The sequence below is a fragment of the Corvus moneduloides genome, chromosome Z (genome assembly GCF_009650955.1).
Source record: "Corvus moneduloides isolate bCorMon1 chromosome Z, bCorMon1.pri, whole genome shotgun sequence".
NCBI classification, from domain to species: domain Eukaryota; kingdom Metazoa; phylum Chordata; class Aves; order Passeriformes; family Corvidae; genus Corvus; species Corvus moneduloides.
In genome coordinates, this window is record NC_045511.1 from 59,738,841 (window position 1) to 59,762,152 (window position 23,312).

Here is a 23,312-nt window from a genome sequence, read left to right on the forward strand (position 1 = left end):
CTTATGACTAGAGTTTTCTATTTTCACTTGTCTGATACACTTTCATGTCTATGACCATCTCAATGATTGGGAAATTTTCCTTGTGGGCCTGTCAAATTTTTCTTTACCTACTATCACTTCAGGAATATTCACGTCTTACAGCAACTAAGCACTGGTAAGTAACAATACTGAGCAAAGTTATGATTATTGAGGTCCATATTTACTGAATTCTGTCCAAGACTATTTCCAGGAAAACACATCAAGACAGAGAGTAACAATAAAAATAGCAAGTCTAACTACTTTTTGCAAGGAAATTTAAGAACCAGTATCTCCAAAGCTTTCACAAAACAAATTCAACTGTGCATAAGGTTACGTGAGATGGTGAAAAAGCCAAGGAGAGTTTTCATTCAGGACATACCTGCTTCTTGCAACATCTGGGAAGAATTCCTCCAGCTACATCAGAGATAAGGCAAATAGTTGGGATTTCTTCTTTCTCTATAGTTCCATCCTCATAATTCTAAATTTGGGACAATGCATCCCTGTCAGATGCAGGTTGTAGCTATAAAACACAGATTGAACTGGTGACAAGGAAACAAGGTGTATAGGGGAAAGACATGTAAAACCACTGCCATGACCGGCCTGGTTAAGTAGGAAGAAACTGTCAGGGGAATAGTTAACTCATAAGTTTGAGTATTAAATATTTCTCTTCTCTCTACCCCCCATGAATGGGGTTCAAGTAGATCATGAGAATTGAGAGCTGACCGCTTTGATTAGGGAGAAAAGTGTACATCTTCCTTAGTGCAGTTTTTCAACACACAAGTATGAAACCATATGTTAGTTACTACAATCTCTACAATCTCAAGGACAAATACATAATTTTCATGCAAAAGATCATTCTACTTGCTTCCCTCATCTCAACAAAACTCACCATTTCTGTATTTTCAATACTTTTAAGGGATATCAGTAGACATTTCCAGACAAAGGACAGACACAGATACAGCTATGGCAAAAAAGATGAGACACAAAGCCACATAAACCAATGAGTGATTTCACTTTCACCTCAGCTAGGAGAAGCATCAAAAGACAACAGTTGTTTTCATAGTTAGCTAGAGAACTCTGCTACATTTACAGACCTCTTTACTTCACCCCTCTCATCCATCTGAAACTAACTTTCTCCCCCTTTCAGATAAAGTTATCCTTTTGGGTCCCCCAGTTTTCATTTCTCCAGTACACACAAAGCTTTTCTCTCTTCATCATCTTTAGAAATTACTGTACTTTCCTCTTCATTTTCTATTCTCATTTGATTCTGAGTTAAAAACAGAAAAAGGAAGAAGTATCACCAGATCAGTGCACACTCAGGTTCAGAGAAGCACCTGACCACTTGTCATAACAAAAGTGGCTTCTTTCGTTTGCCAGAACTGAGACCAGATTATTTTACCTTCTTAAGCTTCTGACAGCAGTACTGAGATCGGGCATAAAATCTTAGGGCTGGAAGCTACAAGAACACGTCCTGAAAAAGTTTTATAATGAACTGAATTCTGTTCACTATGCCTCCTATGTGTCCAGTCACACTGGAAAAGACATTGTCACTGCATCTACACTCTGCAATGCTGCACTTGCAGCGAAAACCCCTTGGACAACATGGATTCACTTGCCATGTGACTAACTACGATGACACATTGCTCTGCAGCACCCACAAAGTAACTGCTTATGACTATTCTACTGCACAGTACAGCACTTCTAAGCTCTCAGTTCAAGGTCTACTTATTACTGCTACTCTGAATGAATGTGCAAGTATACTAATAAACTAACATATCTGAAGAAGAATTAAAATTAATAAAAGCAGCAGAATTCAGCACAGTTCATGATGTTTATATTACTGGAAGTTGCTGAACAAGAAATAGGCAGGAAGGACTATTACAAAATGGTGATAGTTTCCTAATAGAAGGAAAAAAAAAGGACAATTTAGAAATGTAAGGGAAATTTCAGAACCAGCTGATAAAGAACAGAAAACCAGAAGAAGTAAAAAAAACCAAACCAGCCAACCAGGAACCCATCCAACCAAGAGAAAAGAGATACAGGAATAGGAATAGAAAACAATAAAAAAGGGGGGAAAGAGGGGGAGGGGTGGAAAGAAGAAGAAAAGTAGACTGGTAGAAGATCTAAGCTGTTTTTCAGCCATACTGAATTTTAAAGAGTTGCAAGAATTAAAAATGCACAGGGCTTTTCTCTGCACAGAGTAAGAATTATCAGAGACAAGTACAACAGATAGATAGCTGGGCACTAATGGAGAGTAGAGAGACATTCTGCCACTGACTTCAGTTCTCCCCCCATAATTCTCTTCTCTGCAAGCTGTGTTTCCAGTGCTCATCTCACCTCTGTCCATCATAACCATATCCCTTCCTGCTCCTCTCTGTTGGCGTTAGCATGACCACATATAGCAATCTCAGAATCTAAACTATTGACCAGAAGGAAAGTGCTTGGACTAGAAATAGACTGGAGGATGGAGATGTCAATTCAAAGCCTGAGATAAAAGATGAGGAGTTAGAACCACCAATTTTGCCTTACGGCATCAATTTTGGTTATACAATTATCAGCAAAACCCAAAGCAGCAGAAGAAAGAAGTGGTGTGAATAGAAAGAAAGGTGGCATAGTTATGAAATTTCAGTAGAAACAGGTCAATTAGGAAAGTGATACCATCTGAACATGGAAAATATCAATGTTCATGAATGGCCCAAATTTGAATGCAATGGACAGCTGGCAGGGCAAGATCCTTAAGCAACTAGCATAAAAGACATCAAGAGACAGCCACAACATTGTGAGATAAAACCCAATTTTATAATGTAAAAGTCCACACAATACACAACCAGAAGACTTCAAAAATATATTTCAGCACTGAGCAATAGTTACTGTTCAGGGAGCACAAACACACGTTATATGAAGGCCTGCAACTGATACAGTCCAAGTGCTGTGTTTGTCTCCTCCATGTAAAATTTTGCCTGCAATGGATATATGATTGAACACGGTGAATTAAAACTAACAAAGCTTGTCTAATTTTGAAACCAAATACGTGCTCAAGAAGTCATTGCTCCCTTTCATTTAAAAAAAAGTAACAAAAATCTGTTCTACTTTTTTTACTAGAGAAAGCAATTTAGTGCAGAATTTATTCCTCAAAATCGGAACAGAACAGTAACAACTGGAATGTTAAAATCTAAGTCATGCTGCAAAGCTGCGATGCCTGAAGTTCTTAAAATTTATGCTTAATGCAACTTCTACAAATATGCAGAATATACAGAGAAATTTACTGAAAACCCAAATAATACAAAATAAACCATAATCACTAATACTTTCTTCATGGCAGCTTGAGATTCTCATTCTGAATTTTTTCACTTTTACGTTAAAATTTTAAAACACTTCCTATTAATGCTTAGGCCTAGATTCAAATTAAACTGCATCTAAAGGAAGAACTATTGCTCTCTGTAGAGGGCTAACAGATCCCTCCACAACACAAATAGTATCATCTTTACATTGACACTGCATGCAGATACAAATTACTTTAAAAACACAGCATTTAATCACAAACGTTGGAGAGCTGGTTTTCACTGTAACATATCAGGCTGCTGCATAGCCCTTCAAAGACAGGACTAGCATAATCTTTGCTAAAAGATTTCTCAATCCAAATGAAAGCAAACCTTGCTGCAAGTTTGGCAAGTTTCCCAGTCTTCAGTACACAAGTGGTCATCTTGATTTAAACAACAAAAACAATCATAACAGGCAAAGGAGCAGCCCAATTATATTGGGCACAGGCTCAGCAGGACACACATAAACCTAGCAGAAAACATCAAAAGAGTCTGGTTGGAGGAGGAAAAAAGCAATTTCAGTGAAGTAATTTCATTTCTTAGAAAGGTTTTGTAGTCACAAATAAAGTTTTCATTCAACAATTGTCACCTCAAGATGTCAAAATAAATTCAGCACCGACTAACATAGCTTCTATTCGCACTAATTTCCCACTGTGCTGTTAGAAGCAGGTTAAGAAATTAATGTAATTCTGTTGGAAACAACCAAAGCCAAAGCCATAGTCACAACCTTTGAATATATGTTTACTAGTGTGTTTATGTTATTTGCATTGTGACAGCTCTCTTCTTACAAATCTTCTGGTTCAAAAAGAAAGACAAACAATACTCATTTCCTTTATGGTTATTTACTACACAAGACTAAAAGAAAAGAAAGGAGGAAGGGAAGCACAACAACAACAACCAATAAAATGAACTCCAAAGCTTTCTCCTTTATCCTCTGTGAAAAAGCAAAAAGAGATGGAGGAGAAATACATTGAGTGTATGCAAGTTGCACATCCTGCAGTCTCATTCTAGAGATACTTGGCTATATATTTATGACAGTTTATGTGTCTGTCCTGTGTGACACAAATAAATCTGCATTTAATAATTCCCCTAGAGAGAGATCTCAAATCTGAAGACTCACCTTATTAGCCTTAAGCAAATCCAAGTACCTTTGTGGGAAATAATTTTAGACAATAAATTACTCCTGAAATTTAATTTTAACCTTGTAACTTCAGTGAGAAGTAACAACAATTATAAAAATAACTCCTAACAAACACTTTGTTTACATGAAGATAATAACATTCTGTTTTAATATACTACATCTCTAGATGTAAAATTCTTCAGGTCCAAAGTTCAACTATTTACTGTACCGGTAAAACTAAAACTTCACAATGTATACTTTTCCAGCAGCAATGAACAGGTCCTTGTAGAAGATATAATAGTAAAAATTAAACCCTGTGTTAACTTTTACCATGCCTTTTCTCTTCAGAAAAAGTTTCTGTTGACACTAGTTTTATTGCTCTATTATGTTTATAGATAAATATTATTGTATTTCCCTACAGAAACTATACAGCATGAAGGGAGATGCTGGGTAAGAAACCACATTCAAATGACAAAAATTACTTGAAAAGCAGACTTACCATTTCAAGGTCACTTTCATGAAGACTAGCTATTTGGAGCCTGGACTTCATGGTTGCAATGTGAAGCTGAAGAGATTCTGTTTCTCTCACTAATGTTTCAACTCTGGAAACTGCAAGTTGGTAGACTTCCATGAAACTTTGAATCACAGCCTTTAAAAAGTAAAGTAAATCATCAGTGCCAGACAAGCTATATTTAAATGCCAAGTAGCATACATCCAAAATCATTAAAAAATCAGCCCTAATTTTTATTAATTGGAAAAATCAAACAAAAGATGTAAGCCAGGCAGTTAGGTTGTAAGTCAGGACTTAAACAAAGGTCTAACATAGGATTTTGTACTTCTTCAAAAATCTGAAATATTAACAGCATCGAGGAAAAGCAAATGACTGTGCACCCCAATTATAAAGTGAGCTGTTTTCAAACATGCAGTACTGCATTGAATAGTTGATACTATTTTTTATTTAACTATAATTCTTGATGCACATTCAATTTATGTTTATAAAGAATCACTACACAATTTCAGGTAAATTTTCATACTTTCAAAATGAGTCCTTCCACTTCATGTTAAGAAAATTAATTTGTCAGAAACAAAAGAAATACAGTAAAACTACAGATCTCTGGAAATAAATAATCTGATTACAGTGTATCTGGGAAAATATAATTGTTTTCATGTATATAGTGTAAGAATGTCCCAGTCATGCAATACTGATCAGACTGATAATAAAGTTAGCAGCACAAGAGAGAACAAATGATTTGACGTTACTGGTAACTTTATATCTATCCTAAATAGTCTAACACTTTTGAGATTATTGGTCTTCTTTACAACTGGTTAATAACATTTTATAAGTCACAGTTTCCCCCTTTGAAATGAGCTGCAGCAAGTTGCAACTATAAGAATATATTACAGATAATATGAAATTGGCCTTCTGAATATGTCTGTAGTACAGACTTATAAACTTAGTACCACAAACAGGCATTCACAAAAGGTTTTTACTGTTTTCCTTTCTTTGTTTTCAAACAGACTATTGCTTTTCAGAATAAAAATTAACATCGCTGAAATCAATCACGTTATTTCATTGTGAAGTGTAGAAAACTGCTGTGGCAAGTCAACACCATCATATCTTTTCTTATCAGAAAGAATATCCAAAATGTTTTAAATACTGTGGTGCTAACCCTAAAAGTGTATTCACATAGCCTAAGTCTGCCATTTTCAGTTCTAATCCTGCTTTTAAATTTTTTTATTTCACTCAACACAACTAAAATGCTGCATCTATTCAGAAACAATACCAAGCAGTAATGAGGATATAGCTCATGCTCTACATAATACTGCCTGAGAGTCTTCAAATGGCAACGGCCCGCATGTTAAAAATGAGACACATGTTGAAATAGGACTATGACCTGGGCCTGTGACCCACAAACAAGGATTATACCATTGCATAACAAGCTGTGTCTCAAGTCTCAGAGAAAAAATCTCATGTGTTCTTTTAATTACTTCGCGCACAGTATTTAAAAGTTTCTCTGAACTAGAATGTAGAGAGACATTTCCTTAACTTCTTCCTTTTACCTCTGCTACTACAGATCTAGTGGAGCCACTAACCTATACAGTTTCATCCTACACCTCCACAGGCACTAGGTCCATGCAGTTATCTGAAACAGCAGTTTCTAATTCCTTGCTGACCTACTCATATATTTAATTTGTTCTCTCGTTTAATTAATTTGAAAATTTTAAATCTAGGAAAAATGTATTCATGAGCTTTTATTTTCAGACATGGCAATTGTTTTTTTTAATAATTTAGATTTCTTCTTAGTCCAGAAGAAAGTAGTTTTGCAGTTACTAATGATCCCTTACCAATGTGGAAGGTGGCATTTATGCACCCATAAGCACACATTCCTTACAGTATATCCCAACTCCCCAGCAAAAAGTCAGGGTCAGTTTAGGTGTCTCTTGCTCAGGAACAGGTTAGGACAAACATTATTTTTGGGTCTTCCAGTGGGTGGCATGAGCATGAAGAACACTTACTGTAAATGACATCTGGGGAAAGGCAAATACATTGGATTTTTAGATGTAACATTGGAGGGCATAAAATGATTTTAAGTCACTTATGTCAGTCACAGATTGAATGACAGATCTGTCCTCAATAATACAAAAGTTACACTTACTGGAAAGCCTGATACACATGGAATGGGCATAGAACCTGGCCACTTGCAAGTTATAATATCTGTCACCTAATGATTAAATGCATCTGTAAAGGAGTTCAGAACTTCAATTTAGATCCCTATTTGAACATTGCAGTTACAAATATATCTGCAGCTCTGGAAACTGTTCTGTGATCAAGAAAGTCAGTTGACAGAATTTCCCAGAATGCAAATCTAACTGCAGAAATTTCTTCCTCTCCTGCTAACAAGTGTTTTCTTCTGTTTTTAAGTACACATAGCAGTAAGATGTATATATAGTTTTTAAGTACACATAACAATAAGATGTTGCAGCAACATTCCTGATTAATTTTTATAACATAAACTTTGGCAATTATACACATCTGCACTGTCTGCATTTAAGCGAGTACTTCTGGTTTTGAATGTGCTGGTAAAAGTGTGACATTAAAACTGGAAACAGACCATAAAGCAATAAAAATTTGTCTTCAGTTACAGACAAAATGTTTCAAGAATACACACCAGAAAATGACTTCTGTTCAGAAAGGCAAGATGTAGTGACCCCCAAATCTTTCAGGAACCGATATTATTGCAACTCCTTTCAAAAATCTAAAACATTTTCAGACAGATGACTATTGAGGGAAAGTTAGTGAGGAGAAGACTTAAACAAGGAGGCCACAGAAGTAGTAGAGTTGAAGAATACTGATTTTAAACATCACTGGCTCTAGGTATTCCTCCCTCCTTGTGCAAGGGGCTTGGACCAAAGGACAATCAGAGGTCCCTTCCAAACTCAACCTAATTCAGTGATTACAAAGTCATCCTAGGGATGGAACACAAATCCAGGTAATGGTTGAAATCTACCTAGACTGTCAGTTTTAAGAGCACAAATTGTAAGTCATTCCTTCACATTAATAAAAAATAAAAAGAATAAATAATCAGACGCTGAATGTTTTCGGTTTTTTTACAGTGATTCCTTTCTTTTCACCCCACACAATGCTTTAATGTATAGAGGATGTCGCTATTATTTATGACACCAACATCCTCCATCACATACCACTGATATAGCAGAAGCAAATGGTAGGAGTGCTTTTAATCCAAAAGTGTCTTCAATGTGAGAAGAGACCCCTGCTCCAGCACTAAAACAAGACACATGTCGCTTCATGAAAACAGATGCATGACTTCCCAGATAATTGGCTACAACACAGAAGATGAAAGTATATTCCTGTGGTTGGCACGGAAAAAGGATGCTTTTAGGCTGAAGTTGTTGGACTAGGAAGAAAATGTGCAAGAGTGCCCAAAATTCCATTTTCAAATATAACTTTCAATGGACAGATTATTTTAAGCCTAAGTACTTCAAACGATCTCTTTTTTTTTATAGCTACTGAATATTTAAAACAGTATCCCTATCTAGAAAATCACTAAGAGCACTTTAACCATCTTTCAGTACAAAATCAGAAAACTTTTTAAAAATCAGGTGTTAGTCATATCATAAAGGAACAAAGTATTTTAAATTTTAGATCTTTATTCAATTAGAAAAAGGGCCTCGGAAGATTTTGAGTTAAAGAAGGCCTTATGACCTGTTCAGAGATGTCTCATCTCTATTATGAAGGTATACATAAAAAGTTTCAGCTTTGGCTACGAGTTGGTGAAGATGAGAAACCAAAGTTGAGAGTAAAAATAAAACAAATTAAGTTGATGCTGTTTATAAACTGCAAACCAGTGAACATCAGAGCAAAAGAGCAAAATCTAAGCCATGCTTTCTTTCTCCATATTAATCTTTAAAAGGATGGAGAACACTTAAGCTTAGGACAGCTCTCCAAGGAACATGTAAACCCACTTTTTTCTAATATGCTGTGTACTTTTGAATAACCAAGCAGTGTCTAGTTCTGTACACGATTTCTAGAACCAGTAATTTTCAGGTGGATAGTGCTATAGATGCTGTAAAAGTGCATCTGCATGTATTGCTGCCTGTAAATCTACAAGACTGAAAGAATTCAATCTGCAGGAGTACTTTATTACTGACAAATTACGTAACAATCTCCAAGAAATTGGAAACACAGAAAGAAAACGGATCTTTTTAAAAAATTAACTCATGTAATTCAAAGGTTATTCAAACTTCAGCTGTTCTCATTGAAGTTATAGTAGAAACATACAACAAGAAATACACAGATCAGCATATGCCAATTAGCAGAAGACCGCTCATCAAAGTGTTAATGTATTCATCATACATTAAAAAAAAGATCTTTTAAATTCCCAGTTAAAACACTATCTAGGTTGTCTCCCTTGTCCTTAGTGTTTGGCCATTGAGAACACAGCTTAAAAAATTATTTGGATTATGAGTTACAAACTGTAGCAAATGAAAATTTCCATCTGAAGTTTTACACTATTCTGAAGTTACAAATAAAATACCAAATTATTAAAAATCAGTTCCCTCATTTTTAGATCCATGTTATAACATTAACTCTGGACTTATTTGGCCTGCTCTTATCATAGAACTGCATCTCATGTTTGGAAGGAATGAACCTAAAGAAAGGAGACCTTATGCTGAAATGATGCTTATTAAAAGGTGTCAGACTACAGCCTGACAATATATGCATTGACTTTGTAACATCAGATGGAGCAGCCAGAATAACAAGACCATCTACTTTACACAACATACTTTAGAAACCAAAAATGTACGGAAAAGCTGAAATTCATGTTTGACTGCTTGGTTCTTCCTTCAGGAATTCTTCAACTGAACACAGTGTTAGCACGTAGCAAGGTACCCCAGGACTACAAACAGATAAAAAAAGAACAAGAGAAAGAATAATGAATGAACTTCAGAAGAATGAAAGATTAATGCCGGTTAACTAGATTACATGAGAATCTGAAAAGACCAAGAATTTAATTTATGGTACAGAGTTTGGCTGAAGTGGAATTCAGGCAGAAACAACTGGTGTGAAAGCAAAACTCCATGGAGTAGAGTTCTGCATGCCTGTCATTACTGCCTTGCTTTGAACTGACATAAATAAGACTCATTAAAATGAGCCCAGGAAAGAAAACATACATCAATTACTTTTTGTTTTCAGAAACAAGATTTCAGGATAATTATTATATATTTAGAAGACCTATATTTGGAGAAGAAATTATTACAATGAACTTCCCCCATACATTTTAGCATTTGAAAACCCATCCTGGCTGCCTTGACCCATAGTCCAAAATGACTAGTGGCATCAGTGAAGGATATAAATACAGCAGCTTCTCTGGCATGGGGGAAAAAACCTCAAGGGAAACCGCATCCAGCAAAATTGCACTTTTGCAGCTGTTTGGCACTTCTTTAATGATCTATTCTCCTTGTATCTCATTTCAACACTAAACTTTTTGTTCAGTTCCATTCAAGCGTGGCACGCACAATTTAAATGTGCCAAAAAGCAGGTCAGTTTTGTTACAACTTTTTTTCTTCCCCCAACGAAAGCTGACTCAGTGCCACACACGGGGCCTAACTCTACCCCCTTTGCTTCAATAACAATTACTTTACCCTGTAGGTCTCAGCGGATAGCCCAAGGGAATGAAGCTCTAAATAAAAGGCTAGATTCTCTGCAAGAGGTAATGACATGACTTCCTACAAGAAAATTGAAAAGGGAGCATTGAAATTGACAGCGACGGAAGGGAAAGTGCTTCTACTGGAAACCACAGTGGATGGGCGTAACAACAATTGCCATGAAAATTATTACGACGTGTAAGACTTTCAGAAATTACCTCAATCTTTTAAAAACTGATAAATTAAGACAAATGTGTTTACTTGGTATGATCAGGTAGAAAGCATCCTGAGAATTTTACAGCAAAGGAGCTACCTGTAGCCTTGACTACTTAAAAATAGCTCTAGATCACGGAAGAAAATTGTCAATTAACAAAATTAAGGAAATGCAGGTTTTTATAGGCCAATAACATTTACATGCAAGGGCTGTTCTCACTGTCTATTGCCCAAAGTCAAGCACAGTTACATGCAAAATGTGAAGGAGAAACGATTCCTGCCCCAAAGAATTTGTAATTTAAGCTACAGCAATGGGGAAAATGTTACCACTGAATTGTATTCTTCCCATCCTCTTACACAGTCTGGATTCAAAATGAATATTTAAGTTTGTGAGGACAGGTTAGAATTTTTCATGCAAGTGGTTTTAGTGAGAAAGAAATAGAAACTGATAGACGTTTCAGGCTGGTATCCTGTCTATGGCTTCTTTTGCAGTGTATATTCTAGACAGGGATTAAAGAAAGAGAGAAGGGAAGTCACTGACACTACTATAAAGTTCACTTTAAAGTGAGCATGAAAACCTACCTAATGCGAGCATAATGCATTACCATTGATGAGAAGAACCAAACAGCAGCAGTCACTACAGAAAAGTCAGGATGCAGTTTTATTATAAAACATGGTAGTATCCCATCACACATTCAGTCTTGAGGAGAAAGAAGAGAGTAAAACTTCTCATGAAAATTCAGGTGAAATGTCAAGTGGAAGTACAAGTTGTCTGAATCTTGATGATACTGCTTTTGGCCTATTGAAGTGACATCTTAGAACCAGAAAAAAACATACAAAAACTGAAGTATAGAATTTTGTTTTCCACAACCAAATATATGTTAGTAAAATAAATTTTAGAAAGTCTTTTAGTAGTCTTTCTCACTTTAAGGAACTCCTACATATGGATAAGATACCTTATATAAACAAAACAATTTTTATACATTAATGTTACCTAAACACTAAGTCTTAATTGTCTAAAATCTATTGATTAACTATAGGTGAATGTGTAGGAGAAAAGTTTAAGGAAGGGAGAGAAGCAGACATTAATCCATCAGATTACTAAGTAGAAAAATCTAAAGCAACTTCACATGGAATGTAAATGTGAGATCTGACAAATTCTTCTGCTCTTTGAAATGCTGTCCACAAACTGTCCAACGTAAGTTAACTAATTCAACTATTTGCCAACACAATAGGTTACTGAAAGTTAGAATATTGTTTTTTCATTGGTTTTAAATAGTGGTCTCTTAATTAAGACCAATTTCAATTACTTTTAGGAAAGAAATATGCTTTACTTACGAAAAAAATACTTAGTTTTAACCACTGTAGAAAAAGTCTGTCGCTGACTCCAAGAGGAAAAAATGACTACCCCGCAAAATCTGGGCTCAGTATAGACATTTCCTTAAATATTTTGACTAGAGCTATGAAGGGGTATAGATTATTCGCTTCTGGCCACAAGAAGCTGGTTTTTAATTGTATAATAAAACATTTTCATGCTGAATTAAATATTTTACATATGGATAGAAGGTGGAAATATATCCACTTTTTATTTTCCATGCAAAAAGCTGAGCATACTCTATGCTCTAATTGCCATTTACTAGGAGACACAAAGGTCTCTGCTCGCAGGTTTACTCAATATGACAACTGTGATTATGTGGCTCACACATAAATATTCACTACTGAGTCCTAATCCTTGTATCAGATTTTAGGTGAATGCTCAAGTCTAAAGGGCCTAGGGAATAGAAACCTGTGCAAAGTTTTCTGAAACACCTGCTTCATTTCTTCTGCTTAAAAATGCTCATGGTAGCACTGCATTTTAATTCAACGTAAGTATTTCATCCTACATAAAGCAATATTTTGTAGTTTTGCAAGGAAAATCTAAAGTATACCTGTTAGGTTGGATAGCAAATTAATTTTTTCACTTTGGCTTCTCACCAAAATTCCAGTTAATTACACAAATTTATGATGCCACCACAGGAAAAAGCCCTAGTCAATTTCTCCAGAGAACATAATTACCAAGAAAAGTTGAACTGCATTCCTCAAATTCACGGACACACCCTTAATCTAATGTTAACTGCCACATACAGGATGATGTCTCGGTTTTGGAGACAAAACTTCGGGAGGAAATGCTCCAGAATGAGCTTCTCCTCCAAAGGGAAAGGACCTCCCCTTTCCTCTGCCAATGAGACAAATTGATAACAGCAGGTGAACGTGGAAAAAAACCAAAAAAATGAACTGTTTATTAACACAGAACAAGACAGAGTAAAAGAGGAAAAAAACCCTCAAAATACAACAAGTGCCCGGGGAAGGAAAAAACACACGGGCTGGCAACTGGGCTCCCCCAATCTCCGGGAAGGGAAGGGGAAAGGGACGTCCACGCAGCAGCCCGGAGCAGGGCACAGGAAAGAAAACCTGCTGACTCTTGGTGCCGGTCCTCCTCCCCATAGCCGGTGAAACGGTTCGGCATTCCTCAGGGCTCGGATCAGCCGGGGCCACCCCGCGGGCCTGCCGGTCCCGGTCCTCCTCCTCGAAGCAGGCGAAGCTAGAGGACCTATGCATCCCCTCGCGCAATGGCTTGGCCCTCCCCGGTGTTCGGACCAGCCGGGGCCACCCCACAGGCACCCCAGACCGGAGAGAAGGGAAGGAAGGCAGTGAGGCAAGGGGGAGGGAAGGGGAAAAAAACCCCAACACAGCCTTTTTCCAGCTAGCTGCAACAAAACCCCCCCAAGAGCAGCAGAGCGCTCCCCGCGCACTCCCTGCGGAGCCCCGCTGAGAGCCTTCGAGCCCGAGCCGTTGGGCCCAGCCTTGAACCGACCCGCACCGGTCCCGCGGCCCCGGCCCTGCCCCCGGCTCCATCTTAAAGACACGGTGTCCTTGGGCATCGAGCAGGTGGTTAAGGAATAAAATAACCCTATAATATCATCCCAGGACAGATGGACAGGTATCCTCCCTCCATTCTGCCTAAACTCAGCTGCTAATGAGATAACTAATTTGCTTCATACATTCTTAAACTTTAGCAACATTAAAAAAAAAACAAAAAACCAACCCAACAACATGCAAATGCCTAGATTTTCAAAAAGACTTACTTTCAATATTTAATTTATGCTATGAAAATGTTTTATTAGAAGTTCCAGTGACAGCAGCTTTTGTTCCAAAATATAAGGAGGAAATTTAAAGAACACAGTAAACCTAATATTGACCCTCACAATGAGCACACACATTAGCATCCCTCTTTCCAGAGCAAATGTCTGACAGAAGTGGCATCATCACTGAGCTTGACAATTCGCTGTCCTTAAAGGTTAGTATTAGATAAATAATTTTTTTTTTCACAAAGTTTGCTTTTAACCACCATAATCTGAGGAAGATCAAATAAAATGATCCCTATCATCTCTGAATATTTAGTTCTATAACAATGGATTTACAGCTGAAGAAAACTCTTGTTGGGAAAAAGTGATTGTGTTTGTCTGCCTTTTTGGCATTTATCATATGAGAGATTAGCTCAGCTCAGAAAGGTATAAATCCCAACCAACACAAGCTAAAAATTGGTGGATAAGTGATGCTCCACTATACTGAAGTCTGGCCTCTTCTGTGCAAGAGGTCAACAAGCTAAGTGAGAACCTGGAACAACAGGTTGAAAGTGTTGAGTAATACATCTGGTCGAGATAGCTGAACAGGCAAGCTTCAGATTGAGATGTAAACTGAGCTCTGGGTCGGAGCCTGAGACAAGAGGTTGTGAACTGCCAAATTTTAGGATAACAAGGGGCATGAAGATGGATGACAGCAGCCAGCTGAATGGACAATGACAGGCACATCAGGAGCTGGGAATTGCCAGCCTTTTGGATAACAAAGGAGATGAAGACTGGTGACACCATCTAGGTGGATGGATACAGAAAGTGGGTACAGAAGCTGAAGACTCAGGAGGAAGGGCAAGACTTCCATGTGGGAGACTGAGGGTATAAAAGATCTGGGGTTCCTTTGCTGGGGTCCTGCTCAGAGGCACCAGCTCAAGCTGTTTCTGTGTTACTGTGCCATGAATAAATGGCTTTATGGGCTGAGACATCTGAGACACTGCTATGGGAAACCTGGGGTCGAACCTGTAAGGAAACCTGGTCTGACTGCAGGTGAGTGTGGGCTGTGTAAGGAGTCAAGCAGGGCACCCATCAGCTCACTGGAGTCACCAACTGTGAAGGGGCTTCACTACCAGCAGTGAAAGTCTCTGACATTGGGAATGTCACTGCCAAAGAGTCTCATGGATGGCCAGACTGGGAAGTTTCCTTAACAAAAGAGAAGAAGACACTAACTTTTCTGATGGCAAAGCTCTGGTTGTCCTCATTCAGACTAACAATTCAAAGATGTGTTTCTACCAGATGAGCCTTTTAGATAATGTTTCAGAAGATGCTACTTTCTGCTTTGTCTTCAGCAAATGCACCAAGTGCCTTTCCAGTAAATGGGAACTTACAGAAAGATTGCAGAATGTGATTCAGATTATTAGGTTGGGAGCATGGCAAATAAGGTCCTTTCTCTGGTCTGGTCAAGAGTCAACAATCAGATCCAATTCCTTAGAAGCATAAGAGATAAAGTGACATTCTGAATTCTGTTTATAGAACTGGATGCTTATAGCAACCGTGAAAGGAGAAAACCAAGGAGGATAGGGACTGGTGAGATGAGTTTGTCTAAAATGCATAAAGTATTCTTCACTAATAGGATCAGAAGTAAAACCTCCCATATCATGGGCTGTTGTAATGAGACTGAGAAAGCCCTTTCTAATCTTTTTACTGAATGTGGTAATGACTGCAGGTATCACAGTATCATGTACTTGAGCGGTGACCTTAATGGTGGATCAACAAAAGCAGCTGGTTCTTATCCATGAATCCTAACTGAAAAACCTAACTTAAGTTACGCCATCATAACTTAAAAACACCCAAGAGAGTAGCATTTTTCAAACGCCCTCTGATGTTGTTACTATTTCCTTTATCCATTTTTCAGAGCTGGACCACAACTTGCAGTTAGGTAATTTATGAGTAATTGTGCCTATGAACGTTGGTAACAGAGAAATCACTTCCATAGCTCAAAAACTCTAAAAACTAGAGATGATTTCTACTGTTCTCACCTTCTTGTAGTTCAGCAATGAGGAAAGCAACCTGAAAAGAAACTTCTGATGGAGTGTCCAAGAATGAAAGTGATTATGACAGTCAATGAGAAAACATGACTAGTATAAAGAAGGTAAACTGGGAATATTTATTAACATTAACATATTAACATTAAATTAAATAATAGAAGCCATTTTCAAAACAAACCTAAAAAACAGTTTTTCAGAAAGTGTGTTGTTAAGTTGCAGAAGTCCTTTCCACAAGTCATGTGAAAATACTTACCTTTATGTGGGCTCAAAGAGCAATGGGACAATAAATGGGTGCTGAACACAAATATAAATTTTTTTCAGAAGATCTGTTGATTTGTTAAAGTCTATCTGTTAATCTGTTAAAAAATGGTGAAGGCTGGGGAGACATTTTTGCACTGTTTCTTATACTCTGGGGTTTCTTTTGTCATTTTCCCTGCCCAAGCTGTTTTTAAGCAGGGACAATCAGTTTACTGCTATTCTATGTGCCCTCTAGGCATTAAATGTTTATTCAGTCCCAAAGTCTATTTCCCAAAGGAGTAAAATTTGCAACAAGTCTCATGTGGAATAAAGGCAGAAAAAATCAGGCATCTAGGATAGTGACCTTTGCCAAGGTACAGGCAAACATCACGTTTTGACATGTAGGGGAATCTCTGCTCAAACCCCAGTCCTGTGGTCTTTGCAGCATGTGTAAAAACTTGGGAATTTAAATCTCAACTTGTAATCTTTCACTTGCACAATATTAATCCAAGACCAAAAGTATTCAAGATTGGAAAACTGGCTAGAGGGAAAGTCTGCCACTATACACTGTGGCAATGGCAGGAGGCTTTGCTCTCTGATCTCTCCCTTTAGTATTTGTCAATTAAGATGAATCAGGAAGAGAAGGATCCACCAATGGGTGCTGGTACTAAAGAACACAAAATCTGCCTCTTAACAGAGAGAAATCAGAACTAAAAACAGGCATTAAATGTACAACATAAGTTTGCCCACACAGGTGGAAGAGATTACTCTTCCCTCCTGATCTTTAGTTTGGAACTGCTCTTTTATCAAAAAAGATCATGACGTTGAAGCAATCCAGAGGAATCTCAAGTTCTATCAAAGTTCCAGGAAGATAAACAAATTTTTATCATTCCATGGATATTATGTTCTTAAAAGCCATAAAAAATCCAATCCTTTGCAGGTAAACTTGCCAACATGCAGGCTGTGTATCCTTATTATTCAGGTTTACACAACAGTTCCACATTCATCCTATTTCCATTAATTAGAGCACCCTCCAGCTGTCTCCATTCTCTCCTCACCCCCTAATTTCTTACCACCTTTTTGCATCTAACAGGGAGAGATCAAAAATGAGAGACCATAATGAAGGGAGAGCTCTAAAATACTATAATGAAATTGGGTACTGCAATGGACAAGTACTGAGTGCCCTACTTAAAGCATATTAGTCCTGGAACCCCTATAGCAAAGATTTTATGAATCCCAAGAATTTGTCCTTTTCACAGTCCAATATAATGTTGGAATTTGTGATCCTAGGATACTAGCAACATATGTCACTAGACAAGCAATCAAGTCAGTTAATGAAAAATCAAGATGACAGCTTCAAAATAGCTTGCTACGATTCCTGCAAAATAACAATATAAAAAATAAAATTTGCAGTTAATAACATATGTGCATTTATAAGCCAAAATTTATATAACCCTTTCCACCAAAAAAAATCCAAAAAACCCACTAACAACAAAACACCACCAAAAAAACCCAACAAACCCCCCCACCAAAATTAATTAGTGACAAATTGTTAGAATCTGGTAAAACAAAACAGTTTAACTTTTAATCCATTCAAAACTTATCCTTTTCGAATTTCAATAGCATTTGGGATGCTATCCCAGTCTATTTCTTCAATACATGGAAAGTGTGGAAATAAGAGAACAGCCTGTTTTTTATGCCTAGTTTTATATTCTGAAAGGTTTACCGTATTTTTCTTAATCCTTAAGTTGCATATTCATTGCTATATTTTTGTCTAACTGCTGTCACTTATATTGTCATGCAGAAGGGCAAATCAGGGTCAGTTTATGTAAGCAGCATCAATCTGAAAAATCTTCATCAGTCTTTATTTCAAGGCATTATGCAAAGAAAGCTTGACATTAAGAGAGCTTTAACTGACATCAAATGAAATCAATCAGCAAATCACTAAGCCATAATAAAGTCGTTCAAATTGTTGATAACCCTTCCTCTTCCAGGTCTTTAACTACAAGGCCCAACAAAATGCAATATCTGGGCAGAAACATCTCCCTTGATTCCATTACAAAATTCTTGTACTAATGTAGTGCAATATTTAATTATTTTTTCTTACTCTGTAAGCAGTTGATAAAAATAACAGGGAGACATATGTTTTATAATAATGGACTACTAAGCAGTTAAGCAAAAAAAAAAGACTAAACAAAGTTTCAGCATTTGAAGGGGGTTTTTTAAAAATATAATTAAGAATAGAAAATAGTCTGATTCTGTGTCTGCTACTTAAACATTTGTGTAATAAAGTCTACTGCCTTATTAACTTCTATTGCTTACACTCACTTGCTCAGCATTTTTTCTTAGTTTTTGAAATTAAAAGAACCAGTACAAAAAATTTAAGACTCCAGACAATTCCTAATCTTTCCTGGTATTCACTTCATGAATTTAATTTGTAATCCACATGATTACCAACAATTAAACATCTAACACTTCTTAATGGACTTGTCTGTGTTACAGTGGTACACACTGCTCACTCTCTAAAAAAATGCAGTCACAAATTTACACAGTTGTTATCTGTTAAAACTACTCCTTTTCTGAAGATACAGCGCACAGATAAACCCATGCAGTTCTGAAAGACAGGATTTCTGAAGTAAAAAAAACTGCCTAACAAGGTGCTGTGAAAACTATATTTGATATCTTTTGTGATTAAATGATGCTTTGTTATTGCAATTAACTATTAGGAGTCCACCCTTATTCACTGACGCAGCTTTGGATACATATTGAGATCACCCTGACTCTAGAGTAATTTTTCTCATGAAAGAATAGTGAGTGGCAAACAAGAAAGATACTTCCTGCTATAAGATGCAGCAGCCTGGTAACCAAGTGAAACAAAAAATCCCAGGATTACAAGCAGAAGCAAAACTAAATAAATAAACTTAGTGAATTAAGATTGTATTTTACACAGTTCTTAAAGAGCTTCCTTGCATATTAGCACAGGTAATTCCTTAAACATCGCCCACATGCAACAGATATAAATGTATGAAAAGGTCTAAGTGGATAAAGATGGGTAGTTACATGATTGCTTGATAGGGCCAAAAAAGAAAACTTTCCATTGAGAAAGGTTACTGGAAGGTTAAATGATTATACACTAGCTTTGGCATTCAAGATAATCAAGACAATCATCATCTTAGCTGAGAAGATTTACAAAACTAATAGTGCTTATGAAAGGAGCTGGACAAGAGTTAGTAGTGTCACAGGCACAAAGAGAGCTTTCAGTAATTGGTGATTGCAGACACTGACTTTGATATTTATGGTCCATAAGGCCAAGACTTAGCATGGCTGGAGTGCAAGAGTGTCCCAGTTAACTACAACACCCTCTGAGAAGGTTCTTCATATAACCTGTCCTAATTTAGTAGCATGAAGAGAAGCAAGTGAAGAAATTAAAAAGTGCAAGGGTGGCTGAGAAAGTGAGGGAAAGAGGCTAATGATAAGGAGCAGGGAAATGAGGAAAGGAGAGAGAGCCCATAGAGGAGAGCAAGGAAAAGACTGCTAACAGAAATGCTGTGAAGAGGAAAGGAAGTTGAGCAGTTAAGTGGCAGAAAGGAGAAGAAGTAAATTCAAATTATAGAAAGCAAATTTCCAACATCACTGGCATTTACAAGATGTCTTGCTTTTTAAAGTTTTAAACAATATTTTCCTAATGTACATTAATCTTATGTTTTAAAGTAATTACAGTCGAATTATGCTAAAATGGCTTCTAAATATTTAGCAGCATGATACAACATTATCTGGAGACATGACTCCAGACACCAGCTGAACACTTTCAAGAAGATTAAATTAGAATTCTCCATTTTGCAACTCCTCAGTCTGGTTATTCAGACTTTACTCAGTTGTCAGTTATTGCTTAAGTCCTATACCTACTTTATATTAGATAAATTAAAATGTGCAAAAGGTCAGGGTTGCAAGAGGTGTTGCCCCACTCTAATGCTTTTGAAACATTTACTTATTTATGAGTATTTCAACCCAAACTGAAAGTGTAAATTAGCAGTAGAGTAATAAAGAATCATTCTTCTCTTTAAACAGTATATTTTAGATAGGCTTGTGGTCAGTCCAGGAGAACCACATTTTGACACTAGATAAGAAATTAGTCCTTTTGGAGAGGAGGAGAAGAAATTAGTCCTTTTGGAGGTGGGAGGGCAGCCCAGCTGCTGTTGATAGAAGCTGCTGAACACCCAGACAGTGAAGATCCAGTTTTACCTGACAAAAACCAGCAATCTGATTCTAGAGGAGGCAGCATTCTGGCCTCTATAATACCACTGATAGCTCCTTCTCTGGTGAAACAGTGTAAGTAAAAATAAAACACTACAAGAGTGTGCATGTTGCACCTTTAAGACTCTCTAAAAAACATTTCTTTTTTCTGAAGTATTAAGAGAGAAAAATATTTTTTTTCTTTTAGCAGCCATTTTAATAAAAGAAAAAAGCTTTAAAACAGAAGGACAAGATTTAAAATACTAATAACACAGTTTTTAAGCAGCTGCTCTACGATTAGTTCATCTCATTAAGTTCTCATATCAGAACTGATTTATGTTTGAAAGACAAGCCCTAAGCAGAGGATAAAATCTAATGACGGAATTATAATATTACCTTTGAAATCACTTGCTTCCTCAATTTGGTAAGAACTTTTTTATTGACAAGCAAACACAGAAATGAGGAAGTGTTTATTATTTTGAGGAAAATTATCAGCAGAACTATGCATATCTTTCACCAAATCTATCAAGCAAATCTAAAATTAATAAACACGTGAAAATAAATACAAATTAGGAAGCTCCTAAAACTACATTTATGTTTGTCCAATTAATTACAAAAAATGGACCTACAGCACAATTAGATAATGCATGGCTAAATCATGCATGAATGCATAAATGGTAAGAACCTACTTCTTTGTAAATTTATAATGATTATATGCTAACACTGAAGATACGTCAGTACTTGACTATACCTCCAAACACCTAAGAACGGCAAAGAAGTACATATAAATACCATGTGGACTTCCGAAACCTGCATGAACAGATGGATACATGCTGAAGACAGAGGGAGCAAGACGGGGCAGGTGGGAGGGAGAGGCAGAAGAACAGTGGGGACAGAAAGACTGATTCAGAGCAACCAAGACAGAGTGGGAAAGAGGCACAGGAAGTTGAAGAGAGAGCAAGACCCAGGCAGAGTAGCAGGCAGAGATTGACTGAAGGAAAGCTCAAGAGTGTGGAGGGCAGAGAGAGCAGGCATGCAGTGAGAGGGAAAGCAAGAGCACCAGAGAGCTGGTGTGCATGGTTGGTGTGCACACAGCAGCAAGTACACACCCATGAGGGCATGTGTGCAGCGGAGAGTGTGCAGAGAGGACACATGGACAGGCAGCAGAGCATGAGAGTCTGGGGCAGAGAGAGACAAAAATGGAGGCAGAGACAGGCAAGACAGAGTGAAAACTTAACCATCTCAAACCCACCTGGAGGAATCACAGAATCATTACTGTTGGAAAAGACCTCCAAGATCATCAACCCTTAACCGAACACCACGACACCAACAAACCATAGCACTAAGTGCCACATACAATTGTTCCTTGAACACTTCCAGGGATGGTGACTCCAACATCTTCCTGGTAAGTCCATTCCAATGCCTTACCATCTTTCTGATGTCCAACATGAAACTCCCCTGGCACAGTTTGAGCCCTATGTCCTCTTGTCCTGTTGCTAGTTGCTTGGGAGAAGAGATTGACTACAACCTGACTACAACCTCCTTTCAGGTAGCTGTAGAGAGCAATGAGGTGTTCGTGGAGGTTAGGGTTTTTCTTTTTTTATCTTTCTCTCAGGGAATTTTCTCCCACCGTAACAACGATACCTGGGAGACAAAGGATGTGGCTGGGAGGAGGGCGAAGGGTGCCGTTTGCTGCCATCTCTTGGCTGAAGGGCTTTCCCTTGGGAAGTGCAGAGATACTGTGACATTCTGGCTGGGGGCTGAGGGGCTGGGCTCACCCCTCGCTCTCTCGCTCTCTCTCTCCTGGGATCGGAGTGGGACAGGTGCGGTTTTTGGGGTGGACTGTTGCTGCCCAGAGGATTTGCTGCCACTGTGGAGTTTTTGTCCTGCACTGCTTTCTCCTTACTGTGGGTGAGCATTTGCTCGTAAGAGCAGCTGTTGAACTGGGAATTTCCAACACCCAGCCTCACTGGGAGGGGACCTGACCCCCGATCCCTTCCCGGAGGGAGCGTCTCCTGGCTGCTTGCAGCAGCTTCCTGTGACAGCCCGCCTTGCCGCTGTCCAGCCCCACTGTTTCGTGTCGCTGCTTCAGTTTTATTTAACCTGACACCCCATGCCCGCCTGGACACCCCGCGGCTCCTGGCACAGCTCCGGAGTCTTTGCTACAGTTTGTTGGCCACCCTGGGTGCGCTCGCCTCTGCTGTGCCAGCCTCCGAGGTTCCTGCTGCTGCTCATTTCTCCATCCGGAGGGGCACCGGGACCAGCTGCCGCTGTGGGTTTCTAAAGGCAGCGCCTTCTCCATCGCTCCTGCCGGCCCCCCCGCCATTCCCCACGCGAGGGCCGGGGCCGCGCTCGCGCCGCAGCGCCCCCTGCCGGCACGGGGGAAGCACCGCCGCTGCCCTGGCCGGCCCGGAGCCACCAGCGCCCCCTGCCGGCTGCGGCGGGCACTGCGCGGCGGGAAAGCGCCCGCGGCCGAGGGGGCGCCCCCGGGCCTCGCCTGAGGAATGGCGGGGGGCCGGCAGGAGCGATGGAGAAGGCGCTGCCTTTAGAAACCTTGTTTGTTGTCACTGCCATTGTTGTTTGTTTGCCTTGCTGTCCATATACATACTAGTAGAGAATTGTTGTTCCTTTTCCCATGTCTTTGCCTGAAAGTCCCATCATTTCAAAGTTATAATAATTTGGAGGGAAGGGGATCACATTTTCCATTCCAAGGGAGGTTCCCGCCTTCCTTGGCAGACACCTGTCCTTTAAACTAGGACATGTGTTCCCCGAGCCTCCTTTTCCCCAAGCTGAACAACCGCAGCTCCTTCAGCTGCTCCTCACAGGACTTGTGCTCCAGACCCTT

The 23,312-nt window shown here is 38.5% G+C and overlaps 1 protein-coding gene across 2 annotated transcripts in view; it reads right to left on the reverse strand.

The window, feature by feature from the left end:
• CCDC171 (coiled-coil domain containing 171) overlaps positions 1-23,312 on the reverse strand; it is a 157,972-nt gene that overhangs the window by 16,124 nt on the left and 118,536 nt on the right. Inside the window, exons 24-25 of one of the 2 annotated variants that reach the window (XM_032095778.1) lie at positions 4,958-5,107; positions 444-3,807 (exon numbers count right to left, since the gene is read on the reverse strand). In XM_032095778.1, coding sequence (XP_031951669.1) covers positions 3,745-3,807; positions 4,958-5,107 — 213 coding nt within the window. In that variant the 3' untranslated portion in view covers positions 444-3,744. Of the gene's footprint in view, positions 1-443; positions 3,808-4,957; positions 5,108-23,312 lie in introns of those variants that run through there. The other variant, XM_032095779.1, reaches the window with a different exon arrangement.